The sequence below is a fragment of the Alosa pseudoharengus genome, unplaced genomic scaffold (genome assembly GCF_046254945.1).
Source record: "Alosa pseudoharengus isolate Yale_2024_CS ecotype anadromous, Long Island Sound unplaced genomic scaffold, YU_APseudo_1.1 YU_APseudo_1.1_scf_19, whole genome shotgun sequence".
NCBI lineage: Eukaryota > Metazoa > Chordata > Actinopteri > Clupeiformes > Clupeidae > Alosa > Alosa pseudoharengus.
In genome coordinates, this window is record NW_027468657.1 from 21,136,936 (window position 1) to 21,152,099 (window position 15,164).

At 41.5% G+C, this 15,164-nt stretch overlaps 1 protein-coding gene across 1 annotated transcript; it reads left to right on the top strand.

Annotated features, from left to right (window-relative positions):
- Positions 1–282: 282 nt before the first annotated feature.
- pmt (phosphoethanolamine methyltransferase) lies at positions 283–9,435 on the top strand. The gene is made up of 12 exons (XM_076292906.1): positions 283–341; positions 1,278–1,452; positions 2,332–2,487; positions 2,774–2,910; positions 3,063–3,208; positions 3,588–3,776; positions 4,692–4,781; positions 4,905–4,994; positions 5,088–5,210; positions 5,581–5,712; positions 5,974–6,090; positions 9,087–9,435. The coding sequence occupies exons 1-12, from the start codon at positions 326–328 to the stop codon at positions 9,195–9,197; spliced, it is 1,482 nt and encodes a 493-aa protein (XP_076149021.1). The 5' UTR covers positions 283–325; the 3' UTR covers positions 9,198–9,435.
- The last annotated feature ends 5,729 nt before the right edge of the window (positions 9,436–15,164 follow it).

Here is a 15,164-nt window from a genome sequence, read left to right on the forward strand (position 1 = left end):
AGGCTTCCCCTGCCGCATGAGGCAATATTGCGCAATCCACACACACACACACACACTACAATAGTGTTTGGATGCGTCAGCATATCCACAGGCTAACGGTAGTGGCCGAATTTAAATGATCTGATCGTTAAATTGAAGACGGGCAAGACTGTAATTATGCTCTGGGTTGCATCATTATTTAAATGGACAAATATATTCCAGATGACTCGCGCTCCATCTCTTCTCACGCCTATGCACTGAATGATGTGGCTGATTTGCTGTCCTGGCGGAACTACACAGAACGGACCTCCCACCCAAGCACCTCACGGTAGCTTTATCAGACTGCATGGTCAACTCGCAAGGTAAGAAAAAAGGGGGAAATCCCTTGCCAACGCTACACCTGTATTTCTGTAATGTAATTATTCATGCGTAACGTAACCATCCTCTCCCCCCTCAAAGTCGGCGCATTGGAATGGTCAGTATAGGTTATCGACACTGCCCTTATGGACTCTCAGCATACTACCATACATTAGGCTATTTAAAGAGCGTACCGGGGCGTACACAGTCAGTGTAGGCTACCTGTTCTAATATCTAATTCTTATTGCCTGCTGTGACTTGTTTGTGAAGATAGGTGTTCAGAAAGAGCTGTGCTATTTTTTTTATACAACTTTTAATAACCCACTGAGACTGACTGAGACTGATTTTTATTTTGTAAACACTTACAAGCGAGTATTACGTTCTCGATATGGAAGCAGGTAAGAGATGTTCACGGACTAAACTGTCATCCTGACATGTTATTAGATAAGGTGGAAGGCTCATTTGTGGTTAAAGACGAAGATGTAGCCTAGGGCGCCGGCGCATCAGAAACCTCTCAGGGCATAGATGCACATTTGCAGTACCTACAGAATTTCAGATGGAGTTTCTTTCGAGCAATACGGTCTCTCCTGATTTGTAATCTTTCATGACAGTTCTAATGATTGTCACGTTGACAGCACAGTCGCTAGCATTCTATTACTTTTAGAAATCACTTCTACAAAACTAAAAGTACCTAATGCTTCACATACCAAACCAAATGTGTTGAGATATCCTTCTGAAGTCAGTGGTTCCACCATAATTGTGTTGTTATTCCTATGAAGAAGTAACAGCTGCCAGCACTGTCTTGATTAACGAGTTAACATAAGCCACGTCAACATCAAGCATAGAAGTAAATTATGTTGATCTCTACATGATTATATAATGACGAGGTGATGTTAAACTATCTAAAAGAGAACTCTCTCTCTCTCTCTCTCTCTCTGTAGCTGTGCGTCAGACCATGACTGAATTCTGGAAGGAGCATTCTCAAGAAGCCACGGTCCAGGAAATGATGCTGGACTCCAATGCCCAGCTGCTCACTGAGCACGAGCTCCCCGAGATCCTCTCCCTCCTGCCTAGTGTGGCCAACCAAGACGTCCTGGAGCTAGGGGCAGGCATAGGGTCAGTCCTGCAAACTATTCTCAGAACCTGGATAAAGACAGAACTGATGATCATATAGCCTTTTAAAATCACACAAGTTGATTTAACAGCGTGCTTACCGTATCCACTAAAAACTCATAGCCTTTATGTTTAATGTTTTATGCTTTAATTTATTTTATGTTTTAGTCATTTTTCAAATTTATTTTGTTAATTGATTAACCTCAACTGTTAAAGAGCTGTTGTTATTAAATGTGCTTTATACATTTTCATTTACATTCATTTCATTTTAAAGTATCTTGGCCCTGGCATGTACACTTTAACTAAGTTCTAAGAATTAATGAAGCAGTAACACATTAATCACACTACTTGGGCGTCATTGTTATAAATGCAACTGTTATCAGACATGCAGGCATGCTTTTGTTAAATCATGCTTGTGTTGACACTTCCTGTACAATCTCTCCCACTTTATTTGAATCCTCCATCATAAAATGATTGATATGAGGGTCAACAGTTGGAAGTCATAGGTTCCGGCTCATAGTGAAGACTAAGGTTGCACACAGGGTTAGCTGAACACTAGGGCAAAGGTCAGGTAATCATAAGGGTCAAAATAAAAAAAAAACTGTATATTGATATTCAAATCAGTACACCTTTTATAAGACCCCTGTATGTATTACATTACAAAATATACACTTTTTAGATAAGTAATCAACTAGTCTATCATCATTAATTCAACAAGTGACAGCAGTATGTATTCAATTGTATTGTTTTCTGCTGAGAAATGCGTGCACTTGTAAAATAGGTTGTCTTAAGATGTTTGCTGTTTAAAGCTTGTTTATTTCCTGAAACAATATCACTGTGACCCATAGTTTTGACCTTTTGTTTGGCCTTTCACCCTTCCAGACGATACACGTGTCACCTCATTGGTAAAGCCCACCATGTGACAGCTGTGGATTTCATGGAGAAGTTTGTGGAAAAGAACAGGGAGGACAACAGTCACCTCGGTAATGCTGACTTCCTCCAGGCTGACGTCACTCAACTTAATTTCCCCCAAAACAGGTATGAGGGGAAAAGCCCCTAGGCACTGATATTAAGAGAAGAACATTTCCTTTGGTTAATATACCTTATAATATCTTCTAGGGGAAATAATAAAAGAGGGGGACATTGTAGAGGAAATAGATAAAGAGATAGTAAAGGCGATTCAGTAATAAGGTATTGGTCTACTCTTTCAATTTGTAGTTTTTTTTTCCCTATTTTCTATATGTTTGATATGTAGTTATGTCAGAATACCTGCTAGGGATCATAGCTGTGGGATCTACACAGAGCATATTCATTCTTCCTTCAGTTTTGACCTGATCTTCTCTAACTGGCTGATGATGTACCTGAGCGATGAGGAGCTGGGGAAACTGATCGAGAAGATGCTGTCCTGGCTCAGACCTGGAGGACATCTCTTCTTCAGGGAGTCCTGCTTCCACCAATCAGGTGACACATCAGAGAGGCCATTCTCTCCCCCATCCCACCTCGTTCGTACATTAATCTCAGAAATATATAATTGAATAATACTGCTGAAGGTTTGTTCTCTTATATGAGATGGCTCTGGAAGTTCCGTGACAATGGTTCTTTGACCTCCTCAGGGAACTGCAAAAGAGATTTTAACCCCACCCACTACCGCACTCCGGCCCTCTACAACCATCTGATGACATCAGCACAGTGGCAGGGAGATAAAGGGGCCTTTGGCTTTGACATTGTCCTGACCAAAACAGTGCAGACCTACGTCAAGGTAATACACAGAGCTGTGTGTGTGCTATTCAACTCCAGCTGCCCAACTACAGCTTGGAGTGGAGGAGTCAGAGAACACATAAAAAGCGAAGTAGAGATTTTCAGGATTTCATTTTGATATTTCAATAATATAGATTTTTTTTATTAGTGCTTTTGTTATACTACCGGTATCTTTAAGTGATATTAAGCATGGGTTATTTGTACTATTCATTTTTCAGGTTTATATTATTGGTATTTTGGGAATGGAATGCATACACCTCCCCTCCAGCATGATTTTGATCAAAACCTATTTCCCCCTGCTTTTCGCTTTATCCCCTACTCTCTCTCTCTCTCTTTCTCTCTCTCTCTCTCTGCCCCCCTGTCCCCCTGTCCCGTCCTAGATGAAGAACAACAAGAACCAGGTGTGCTGGCTTCTGCAGAAAGCTCAGCGGGAGGCTGCCCAGCAGGGGGGCTTCGGCACCTTCCAGCAGTTCCTGGACAACCAGCAGTACACGCGCCGTGGCATCCTGCGCTACGAGAAAATGTTCGGCGCCGGCTACGTCAGCACAGGAGGGCACAGCACCACGAAGGTGGGGTGGGCCGAAAGGCTAAATGTAGCACCAGTGGGGCTGATTGGTGCGAGTAGTTAGTATGGCTGAGTTGAGTGATGGTTGCTGTGGCATCATCGGGAGTGTAGATGTGAGAGTCAAAGCTAAATTAGCCCCTAGCTTCATGATGTAACTCTGTGTACACTATAACTACATTTGTATCCCTTGTTAAAGCAACTCAACAAGATATTCCATATTTGATAGTATTAGATAGTTAATATTCATTGCCATTTGACACAAAGACGGTACCCAGTTAGTCAAAAAACGACTAAAAAGGGTCATGATCCTACCCGATCAACAACGCTACATAGTACAATATCAAGCATTCTCGGCGTTTATTGGCAATGTCATTTCTGTGTATTATAAGTCATTGTAGCATCAGAATGAGTCTGAAAGCCATTATTTTAAGGTAAAAGAATTGGACTGTTTTGCTTTAAGAACTACAGTGAGTAGGAGTGACCTATTGACAGAAATTTACATTTCCATCTGCAAATAAGAATAATATTTTTGTTAGCCCATTATATCTACAGTGTATAGGGAGCAGGTGAATACAACTCCATTTTCTATATGTGGTAGAAATATGGTGGCATTAGAATGTGAAAGGCCTACTGTAGCAAGATGACAGGTGCAACAATGCCTTCTGCCATGTTGCACTGCCATCTAGCTACAGTAGGCCTTTCACATTTTAATCCAGTAACAGAGAAGGTCTGCACACTTGCTCTCCATTTTTTTAATTTTATTTTATTTGACTTCAATCCCCATGGGGGCAGTCAAATAAAATAAAATAAAAACGTGTACAGCTAAATGTATTGTGCATGATGATATTATATGTAAACTAGAAGCAACTGTCGTTACACATGTTAATACTTGTCCTGACATTGTCTGGAATTCCAACAGGAGTTTGTTGACCTTTTGAACCTCACACCCGGGCAAAAAGTTGTCGACGTTGGTTGTGGCATAGGAGGGGGAGATTTCTACATGGCAAAGGTAGGAGGCAGAAACAATTTAAAGATGGTTGTATTATCTTTTTACATATATTGTAATTGTTTGATATACCAAATATTGCATTAAGTAGTATGTCTAATGAGTCTTTTGTGTTTGAACTGATAGAACTTTGGCGTGGAAGTGTTGGGAATGGATTTGTCTGCAAACATGGTGGAAATTGCCTGCGAGCGAGCAGTCAAAGAGAAGCTGCCTATGGTATGCAGATAAGTCAATCGAAATAACGTCCCACATACTTAAGAATGGGCTTATAAGTCGTTGGCTATTCAGAACGTACTGTTATTTTGACAGGTGCACTTTGAAGTAGCTGATGCCACAAAGAGAGTTTTCCCTGAGGGCACTTTTGATGTGGTGTATAGCAGAGACACCATTTTGCACATCAGTGACAAACTGGAGCTCTTCAAAAATTTCAATGTAAGTATATTTGCATTTGACTGTAGCCATGGCATATGTGTGTGTGGTTTAAAACAAACCCAACATAGTCAGACATAGTTTACAATGTATACAGCATACAAAACACAGTATTTGGAAAACACTTTGAGATTGTTAGACCAAGCAATAAAATTCATAGCAGAAGCAGCTTTGCTGAAGCATCATAAACATTTCAAACACCTTGGGCCGGATTCCCATACGTGCATTAAGCTTTTCATTGGAAAAGCTATTAGCCTAGTACTAGGCTTAAACCAGCCCACATAGTTTGACATATACCTCTGATATGGACATACTCTTTGAAATGGTATCAAGATCACACTCTGTTTCTGTGCTTTGCTGGTCTGTTGTGCAGTCGTGGCTGAAGCCTGGTGGCAAGGTGCTGATCAGTGACTACTGCAGTGGGGAGAAACCCTGGAGCCCCCAGTTTGAGGATTACGTTAAACAGAGAGGATACATCCTCTACACGCCAAAGAGATATGGACAGGTGTGTGTATGTGTGTGAGGATAGGCACCAAGTTTCATTACTGGCATGAGTTTGACGATTACAATGGCTTTACACCATTTCTAAAAGTATGTTTGAAATATTATCATTCTCTAATTCTTGTAGATTTAGTCAAATGGTTACTTAGAGTTTTCTGATATAGTAATGACTGTAATTGTGTGTGTGTGTGTGTGTGTGTGTGTGTGTGTGTGTGTGTGTGTGTGTGTGTGTGTTTATTCCTATTTAACTGTATTTACATGTCAGTTCCTGGAGGAGGCAGGCTTTACCAACGTGCGCGCAGAGGACCGAACAGAGCAGTTCATTCAGGTGATCAAGAGCGAGCTGGAGAAAGCAGAGGTCATGCGGGAGGAGTTTGTCCAGGTGAGGGGGGCGGAGCCTGAACCCAAACACAATATAAACACGCAATTAAGGCTATTTTTAGCTTCCTGACAAACACTGCGATAAGCAGTACAGACACAACATACCACACTACCTCCACATGCAGTAGGCATTCTAGGTAAACAAAGTGACCTACTTTAGAATGTAAGAATGCTGTCATCATCTGTCATAATGTTTTAAGTAAGGGATAATGTATAGAACGCCGGTCCGCCCTGTCGGGACTTATTTTCCCAATAATGACCGGCGTTCTATACATTATCCCTTACTTATTACACGGCTCTTCAGAGTGCTGCAGAAAGTTCCATTCACATGTTCAATTCACTCCGCTGCGCGTCAGGGTTCTGTTCTCCCTGTCAGGACTGATAATTACTGGCGGACAATTGACCGATCCCAAGCCCCGCCCCCTTTTACTATGTCACAATGAGGACTTCGGAGGACCTCGGTCAACCTCGGTCAATTTTGAATTTTCTAGTGTCCATTCTGTATGACAATACGGCGGTTATGCGAATGCTATAATGCTTCTTTTGTGAGTAGCCTAAGTAACTAAATAACTAAAGAGCTCAAAAAGGTTCAAAGATAAGCCTGAGATACTTGTAGAAGTGACATCCGATATCCTGACCGTGCGTTAACACACATAGGCCTAACTTTGCATAACTTTGGATAGGCTGCTACTTTTCAGTAAAGAAATCTGAGTGTGTACGAAAATGTTCCCTTTATTTGTGTTCATAACTACACACAAAAACATAACTAAATCTGGTTTCCACTGATGAAACGACAACATACGCCCACGCAAAAAAAATATAACTTGCAGGAACTAAACTCGCATTCATACGATTGGAAGAAGCGCAAAAGGCTACACCTTCAATCACGTATCGCCTTACACACATCAAGAACATACTTTCAGCTTAACTACATTGCCATGTCTAACTTGGGATAGAAGACTGTTGACAGAAATAAGCTAATGATCATTTTTTCAACAAACTCAATAATAGCCTACTGCGATGCATTATTGATGGCTGAACGAGAGATAGCCGTCTTCTAAAGATCGAATCATGTGCAGAATTCAAAACTATGCCTTGCAGGCTATGCAGTCTCGAAATCGCCAATAGGCTATTAGACCTAGCCTACTACATTTCCCACGTTTAAATTAATTAAAGCATTATGATGAAGTCTAGTGCAAGACAAACCACGTCTGCAAACTGCAGATATGTCATGCGTGGTATGGGTTTGAACTCGGAGTGGTTTCTTTTCAATACACTTGTATCATGTTTATTTGAACTCTTCCTTCCAAAGCACCCATTCAAAATAATAAGTAGACTCGACCTACCGAAGAGAAGCTATCTCTCCACCTCCCCAACATGAGCTGCTTAACGTAGTCACTCTCCCAAGTTGCGTGAACTTGGATCGATCTGCAGCACTTGGTTCCGTCTTACTAATCCTCGAAATATGGTTAGATTTGGTTATGGACACGTCAACACCATATTTTTGCACAGACCTGTTTATTGAATCAGAGTCATATCTGCAGCAAATAAGGTAAACTACCTGCTCGTGATAACGTGCTAATTGTTTATCCCCAGTTAACATGCATCCCATTAAGATCCACACCGGATTGGTTTGTCCTCAATTTGTGGTGTTCCACCTCGTTGATAACAGCGGACATTGTGAATGAGTCCATCTGCATACTGAAGGCCTTTCTGACCTCTGTTTTTTGAATATATCAATATTACTTGACGCCCAGAAATCCAGCATACACTGTTGCACTCGGCTAAAAGGGGCTGCGTCCCCATGTTGAACACGCGTTCTCGCACACTTTCCTGCAAACTTGTCCGACTTAGCAACAGTAACTATGGGACTGACAATGGGAGGAGGGGCTTGGGATCGGTCAATTCCCTTATCCCTTACGTATCACATTATAATAACTTCATTGTCAATAACTTTCATGGTCTTCAATGTTACAGTTGGTATGCTTAGTAGAAGTTCACAGTAATCACCACAAACAAGCAAAATGTTCAGTTCAAATTGACTTTAGGCCTACTTTATTGTTCATCTATTGTTCATTCATTTACTTTATTGTTCATTTACTCAACAAGCAACACATTGTGTAATAGATGCAAATATATTCGCAGACCCTTCAACAGAAATAACATAGATATTAAATGGTTATTACACATTTACCCCAACAAGATGTAAGATGTATTCTAGCCTATACATTTTAATATTAATAGACTGATAGAAGTTTAAAGGCACACTATGCAGGTTTTTTAGCTTAATATGCTTTTTTTTTTAGCTTAATTTACCTTCATTTACCAGCTTCAGTCATTGGAATGGTAATATGACTTTTTTCGGGTTGAATGGTGGCCGTCTCGCTTCCCCCTAGCGCCTGTGAGCGGAAAAAACACGCTTGCAACTGTGGGCCGGCGGGCCGACGGCCTCAGTGTCAGGAAGTATAACGAGTGTAATGAATTGCTTTACTGCATTCAAATACACATACACGCCAGGCACCGGCTAGAAAAAGGTAGCGATGGAGTTTCTCAGACATTCGTCATGACCGAGCAAGCGAAAAATAAGCAAAAACCGAAAAAAAAAACAGTAAGGAAATTGCAAATACTGCATAGTTTACCTTTAAATTTAGTTTTGAGTTTATTGAATCGCTAACTAAGAAAGACACAAGAGGAAGATAGTGAAATGGTAGACATTTAAAATGTCAAATATATAAACAAGCTGGTTTGACCTGAAGGAAAATGCAAAAGAGATGTGACGTGTCCTCCTGTTCTGTAAATGAATTAAGTCACTGAATATTTCAACATAATCCAAACTTCCACAGAATCAGTATATCCTCTTGTAATTTATTGGGTTTCTGTGTGTATCTTCTATTCTGTATTCCTGCAGGTGTCTCTGATCCATAAAACATTGTGACAACGTGTGTGTGTGTGTGTGTGTGTGTGTGTGTGTGTGTGTGTGTGTTTCACTGTCTACAGGAATTCTCTAAAGAAGACTATGATGCTATTATGAAAGGCTGGACAGAAAAACTGCAACGCTGTGAATTAGGGGACCAACGTTGGGGATTATTCTATGCTACCAAAAAGTGATAGGACAGAGAACGAGAGAGAGAGAGAGAGATGATGATGACGCTGAAAATGGAGAGAAATTATGAAGATGGCAACAAGTGTGTATATGTGTTAGTGTGTGTGTGTGTGTGTGTGCACGCTCACACGTGTGTAAGTGAGAGTGCTGGTTGACGCTGCTGGAATTATGAATCCTTGTATTTTGTGTGAGGCTTACTTACAGTGAAAATAGTTATGATTTTTTTTGTCTCTGATTGTACCCTAAAAGGCCAATTAGCATTTGTTTTTTCCGACCAAATGACTGTGATGCAATTATTTTATTAAAATATCAACTTTTGAATCCACTCACACCTGTTTTTCTTACATATTTGGATTATATTACATATTTTAATATTCATGAGATTGTAAACAAAGAAGCTGGATTAGTGGATTTACAAATCATCAGACCACTAACCCTAGTCAATACAACTCAATATTTTTTTCAATATTTATATGTCAGTACTTAGCTTGGACCTTATTAACCAGTTCATTTTATGGTAGCACTTTATTTTATACTGTACATTATGTAGTACATTAGCTATCTAGTATTTATGGAGAAATGTATACTTATAAATACCATTCATATAGTTATTTGCTATGTACTGTATACACTGGCAGAAGTATGGTAATTAACTAAACCCTAATTCATAATACGTTTAAAAGAATACACTAACAAAAAACATGATGTACCACTGATGTACTTTCATTGTTTATTTGACAACAGTGGTTAATTTTCATAACGTAAAAAGTATGTAAAAAACCTTGCAGTCAATAGCCTCTGCCGCAATAGCAGCAAGTACTTTTAACAGACAAAAAGGGAAGGTATACCGAATGCTCAGGTCATGGATGTGGTAGACCCCAGGACAGGTACATGCAAGGTGCTCTTGAAGTTTGAAAGGACTGTTGTAGAAACAAAGCTGCAGTGCTGACTTCAGGCACACTTGGAGACAAGGATCAAGTTATTAAAACCCTTTTACCGGTATTTAAGATTGGGGCATAATACAAGTTAAAAACGCCGACACATTTTATCAAGTAAACGGAAGTGCGGTTGAAGTATAATTCCCAAGTTTACTTTAGGTAGAAAGTTGATTAGTATAAATGTACATGTGGTACACTTCTTTGGACTAAATTGGCCCACTTTCAGTTTATAATAGTAAACTCATACTGATAACAATACTCTAAGTAAACTAGTGAAGATACTAGTTACAGTATATACTTCTAGCACACCTTTTAGTTCATTATAATATACGTTAAGTATTTTTGAGCTGTAAAAATAGTAAACATTTACAGTAGGTGCACTACAAGTGAACTTATAGGTGTATTGTTTACTAATAAGCTGCATTCTATTGCTTATTTATTGCATTTATATTACACACACACCAATGGCGTAGGCTGCCATGCAGGGCGCCAATCGGCACATTGGGAGCCCTTTTGGGGTTAAGTGGTTTGTCAGGAGGATGGGCTCAAACCTGCAACAATTGTTCATGTTCATGATAGTACTTAAAGTAAATCCTTAGTAAAATACAAGTTTATCGGAAGGGTAATATTATAAGCCAAGTGAATGAGTATAAGTAAGTATACTCTTTTGATCCTGTGAGGGAAATTTGGTCTCTGCATTTATCCCAGTCTGTGAATTAGTGAAACACACTCAGCACACAGTGTACACACAGTGAGGTGAAGCACATACTAATCCCGACGCAGTGAGCTGCCTGCTACAGCGGCGCTCGGGGAGCAGTGAGGGGTTAGGTGCCTTGCTCAAGGGCACTTCAGCTGTGCCTACTGGTCGGGGTTCGAAGCGGCAACCCTCTGGTTACAAGTCTGAAGTGCTAACCAGTAGGCCACGGCTGCCCAGAATAAAATGAAATGAAATCTGTATAATTAAGTATAAATACCAAGTATAGGCAGATATACTTAAACCTTTATGAGTAAAAGCCAAGTATAATTCAATTTAGTGTACCGGTATCTCTGATCAGTACACAAAAAGTAAGCTATACGTGCTTAGTTCGAAATAAGTATACCAACAGTACACTTCCATAAACTTCTTTTGCTAAGGGCTCTGGAGCTTCAGTCAGGGTGTGGTTTGTCGACAAAGCAACCAAATCAGCCTTGTTCCTACTTTTAACAAACATTTTCAACAGCAACTATTTGGTCTCTCTGTCAGCGTTTTTTTACATGTTTCTTCTTGCAGAACAGCTCTATTCCTCTCGTAGACCTGAGTTAGACCTAATGCTGAGCAAAAATCCAAATTTAAATCATGGTTACTGTGGTAGTTGCTCAGGTCCAAAAGATGAAAAGCAGCCTCAGAACTTCACATTCTACATACTGAAATAAAGTTTGTTAGGATGGATGGCAGCAAGAATGATGACAGTAGGGGTGGGTGGTGTGATGTACCTCCAGGATGGCAGCAGTGCAAAACATACTTACAGTGACAAAATAATAGTAATACAAACTTTTCAGAACAAGAAATTAAACCTACAGTACGTGCAGAGATGGACTACTGTAAGATGGGAGGGGAGTCTGGTTACAGCCCCCATACCATAATCCCGCTCGCTTCCTCTCTCTACTGTCCTGTCCAATTAAAGGCATAAAATGCCCAAAGACTATTTTAAAAAAGAGATGGACTAAGAAGATAAGTGCATGTACCGGTAATTAGCTACACCAGGAATCACTGGGCCAACACACAGCATAGTGATGGTCATTCTCCCATAGCATACCAGTTCTATTCTGACCCTAGAAACCGAGTCCGTGGGACTGGACACTTTTGAATTCACAAGGGTTATGCATGAACATCAATGACCTGACAAGCAAAACACACAACATTCAGTTATCATCGTTCCATGTTTATGCCGTTTGTTTACTACGGTTGAGTATGCACTTGGCTCTTTGGTGTTGCGATCGAGCTCCTGGCTCGAGGCCGGATGGGGTGACTGCTCTCTCCCTTAGCTACGATGATAGGCTTTTAACCAACCATGACTGATTTGATTTTGACCAACCATTTCCACTTTGGACTCATCTCTCCAGAGAATGGACCTCCAGAATGCTTTGGGTTAGTCCAGCCTCAGCCTAGAAGTGGACAGCCTACTCTTGCACAATGAGCACCCTAGGACAGATCCAGTCCTGCAAATGAGTTTATTCAGTCTGTTTTTCTTTACTGCGGCAATGCCACCTCCCACGGAGACCACTGCATAAAATGGTTGATGCCACCACAGAGTCATAAAATGACTTGGAAGCTAGCCTGAATTTATCCCTGCCCACAAAATTTGAGGTTGGGAAATTCGGTCTGGACTTGTTCTATTGAGAAGCTACTATACCTGAACCAGAGCAGTTGGCAGACTTCGCACCAATCAAATTGTCTGGGTGGGCTTTATACGATGATGGACAGATAAGCAACAGTGCGTAGTCTATCACATCACCTGAGCACACTTCGGTTGATTTTGTTTACAACAAAAAGCCTGTTGCTAGAGATGCTAGACATTTATCATGGCTGTTGTATAAGATATCGACAGCGCAATAACTTTAATAACGATCAGAAAACAGCGAGGCATTTGTCGAGAAGAAGGATGTTTGGGCTGTTCTCCCTACAGGATTCATGGTAGGCTATTCCTTTGCTTTGATTGGTTAGGTCTATCCAATTGAGTGCAGAGAAACCCCCACCGCCACTGTATCGATTGAAACACACCTAATAATCATGTCCCAATCATGCCGTATTATAGACTCAAACCCTGAATAGAACTGAGTATGGCTACGTCAGGCCAGTCTGTACACCAAAGGACCTCAATCTAGATCGTCGAAGTAAAGTGCCGTAGAGATAGTATCCTCCGTGTTCCTGTTCTGATGGTAGGCAAATTGGAAGGGGTCCAGTGCAGTGCAAGGCTCGTTGCAGTGGAGTGACTGGGCTAGTGACAGGTTAAATATGTCAGTCCAAACCTCAGTCAGCTGCACAGCACAGGCCCTGAGGAGGTATCCAGGGATGCCATCAGGACCAGCAGCTTTACGTGCATTAGTCCTGCTAAGTGCCGCACACACATCGGTGGGGGAGAGTGTGAGGGACTGGTGTTCTGCAGACACCTTGATGGCAACCTCCTGGGGCAGCCGTGGCCTACTGGTTAGCATTCGGACTTGTAACCGGAGGGTTGCCGCCGGTTCAACCCCGACCAGTAGGCACGGCTGAAGTGCCCTTGAGCAAGGCACCTAACCCCTCACTGCTCTCCAAGCGCCGCTGTTGTTGCAGGCAGCTCACTGCGTCGGGATTAGTGTGTGCATCACTTCACTGTGTGTTCACTGTGTGCTGCGTGTGTTTCACTAATTCACGGATTGGGATAAATGCAGAGACCAAATTTCCCTCACAGGATCAAAAGAGTATATATACTTATACTTACTTTTCCTTGTTGTCCCTGTCAAAGTGGCCATAAAAGTGGTCCCTCTCATCAGGCAAGGAGGTGTGGTGGTAGGGGGGTGTTAGTAGTTTTGTAGTCTGTGATGGCCTGGATGCCTTGCCACATGTGCTGGGGGTCAGAGTTCTTCTTGAAGTGATCCTCGAACCTTAACTTGTTGTTGTGCTTGGCCTTTTTGATGCCCCTTTTCAGATTAGCCCTGGATGAGCGATGGGCCTGAGGATCACCTGATCTGAATGCGATGTCTCGTGCCTTCAGCAGGAGTCTGACCTCACTGTTCATCCATGGCTTCTGATTAGGTAAAGTGGTAATCCGTTTGAAGGTGGTGACACTGTTGATGTTGGAGTTGATACAGTCCAGTGCGGAGGAGGGGTATGAGTCAATGTCCGTGTGGGTGGCCTGAGTAGGGCGGTAATTGTCAAGAGTAGAGGGATCTCCCCCCTTTAAGAGGGGCAACACATAAACTGACTTCCAAATGTCTGGAATGACGTTGGAAGAGAGAGACAAATTAAAAATGTATGTTAAAGGTTCTGCTATAACATCTGCTGCCAGTTTCAAAAGAGAGGCATTGAGACTGTCAGGGCCAGGTGATTTCCTAGGATAAATTTATTGCATTCAGTCAAACCTGTCCCTGTCCAGATGGGCAGGTAAACCAGAGAAGCAGTCACTAGATGGGGAGGCATGAGACTGGGAAGCCCTGTCAGGATGGATTTGGTCAAATAGATTCCCTGCTTTAATGAAATGATTATTAAATAAATGAATTATAATTTTTAGTTGACCATTGTTGAGCATCCTGTACAACATGTTGAGGGAGGGCAGTGTCAGTAACAAGGTGTGTTAGAGATTTACCGGTAATAATTTTCCGGAATTTGGAGAGATTATTCAGATTACTAGAAACTGACTGGAGGAAGAAGTCAGATTTACATTTTCTTATGCGATACAGTAAGTACAGTCTCTCACTTTGACCAAGCACCTTGCTGACATTGTTAAAGATTAAACCAGCTTTCTTCATCCTTTGTGTCTCCGACATCTAATTATGCCTGCCGCGCAGCGAAGCGGAAGTCATATACTGTAGGTTTAGTCAGAGTTTGTTTTTCATTTTTTTTTTCTCCAGTAATTTTGTGTCAACGATTCCCGGGACACTGAAAGACCTGGGTGCACGAAACTTGGTGGGCATGTAGCCTCACAAGGATGACAAGGAACCATTGTTTTTTCGTTTTGAACCGTCACCCACCCGCCGCACCGAGCCCCCCAAAAGGAGGGTAGGCCGGACACTGTTTTCTGTGAATATCTCGACCATAGGGCCTAAGATGACCAACTTTTTTCATATGTTGGTCTCAAGGGGAAATGTCAACCCATCCCATATCCACTCATTTCAGGTATACATTAGCCCAAATGAAAAAGCAAAAACAAGGCGTTGTAATCACAGGTTTCTTTGGCTGACAGTAGGGCTGCACGATATATCTAAAATCTATCGTTATCGCGATATCAACGCTTGCGATGGACATACCGCAAAGATTACTTAATTTTCGATAAATTTTGATACACTTTCTGTGCC

Bases quoted from the DNA above. Each gene is read 5' to 3' on its own strand.
- pmt (XM_076292906.1), top strand. The intron at 1,453-2,331 runs GTCAGTCCTGCA...TCACCCTTCCAG, and splicing joins GAGCTAGGGGCAGGCATAGG to ACGATACACGTGTCACCTCA. The intron at 4,995-5,087 runs GTATGCAGATAA...TTATTTTGACAG, and splicing joins TCAAAGAGAAGCTGCCTATG to GTGCACTTTGAAGTAGCTGA.